The sequence below is a fragment of the Perkinsus marinus genome (assembly GCF_000006405.1).
Source record: "Perkinsus marinus ATCC 50983 genomic scaffold scf_1104296971130, whole genome shotgun sequence".
NCBI classification, from domain to species: domain Eukaryota; phylum Perkinsozoa; order Perkinsida; family Perkinsidae; genus Perkinsus; species Perkinsus marinus.
Window position 1 is genome coordinate 421 of NW_003202202.1, and position 1,121 is coordinate 1,541.

At 53.8% G+C, this 1,121-nt stretch overlaps 1 protein-coding gene across 1 annotated transcript; it reads left to right on the plus strand.

The window, feature by feature from the left end:
• Nucleotides 1-338: 338 nt before the first annotated feature.
• Pmar_PMAR016968 (hypothetical protein) lies at nt 339-977 on the plus strand (the record flags this gene model as incomplete). Its single annotated transcript, XM_002767152.1, has 5 exons — nt 339-413; nt 462-563; nt 609-656; nt 702-810; nt 853-977. The coding sequence occupies 5 exons, from the start codon at nt 339-341 to the stop codon at nt 975-977; spliced, it is 459 nt and encodes a 152-aa protein (XP_002767198.1).
• Nucleotides 978-1,121: the final 144 nt, after the last annotated feature.

Genomic DNA, 1,121 nt, shown 5'->3' on the forward strand with positions numbered 1-1,121 from the left:
GCATTTTGCCAGGAAGATAGCTGAGCATTACAATGTGATTGCGTGGCACTTGGAAGGGGGAGGGGAAAGGTACTTAGCAGATACCACTGGTCAGTCTAGAATCTGCTATGGAGCTGGGCAGAAGTGGGAGAAGTCTTGTGGGTGGTTCGCGACAGGATCGATCAGGAGTGGGGTCAGAGGGGCCGATGACTGAGGACCAGAAGGCTGATATATTACGATGCTATGGGATTGAAATGAAGGAGTGCAAATATCGTGGATGGGTCCTTGATGGGTGGGTGATGTTATGAGTGCCGTTACCGGGGATCGAACCCGCGACCTTCTCCAGGTTCCCTTCGACAATGGACGAAGCACGTGCTCTCTTTTTCGAGAACGTCCCTGTAGAGCGTGAGGAAGCTGAGGACCAGAAGGAGGGGGTGATCCTAATCTTCGGAATCATTGTTATTACTGGGGCTCCTGTTCAGGAAGCCGCAGATAACGATTCTGCACCCGAAACCAGCGCAGCAGAGAGGACAAGACCAGTCCCTTGCCGAGGCCGCATCCCTCACAGTGCAATTCACTTCACTGTGGGTGACTCCTTCTCGCAGCTTCAGTTTGGCCCTCGGTTCTAGGTGTTGGGTAAAGAAGGAGAGGAGGACGCCTGTGATGTCCTATTACAGGTAGGGCCAAGATGGAAGATAGATTGAACCATGGGGTTACGGCAGGACCTTGGTGTGGAGGTCTTCACTCTTGACACATCGGAGTCAACAGGGAATGACCGTATGAAGGAGCTTATGAGGTTCGAAGCTTTGCGTAGCTACATCGAGAGGAACGGTGAGGGCAGGGCTTGATGGTGTGGGGAGGGGCTCGGGTCAGGGAGACCTTATAATTTCCTACCATCCCAGGAGGAAGTGTCAAAAGAGGTGCGCCAGGCGATGGCTTCTCACGAGAAGGATCGCCTCGCAGCAGAGGAGGTGACTGATGGGCTTACTGAGGCGTAGAGGACCATTTCACAGGCTGAGGAGATAAAGAGGATCTCTGAAGAAAGCGAAGTGGCTAGCAGAGAGGCCGCGATGGATGTGAAGAGGGAGGCTGCCATCGCCATGTGGAGGGAGGAGGTAGTAGTAGTAGTCCAGACCGGTAGG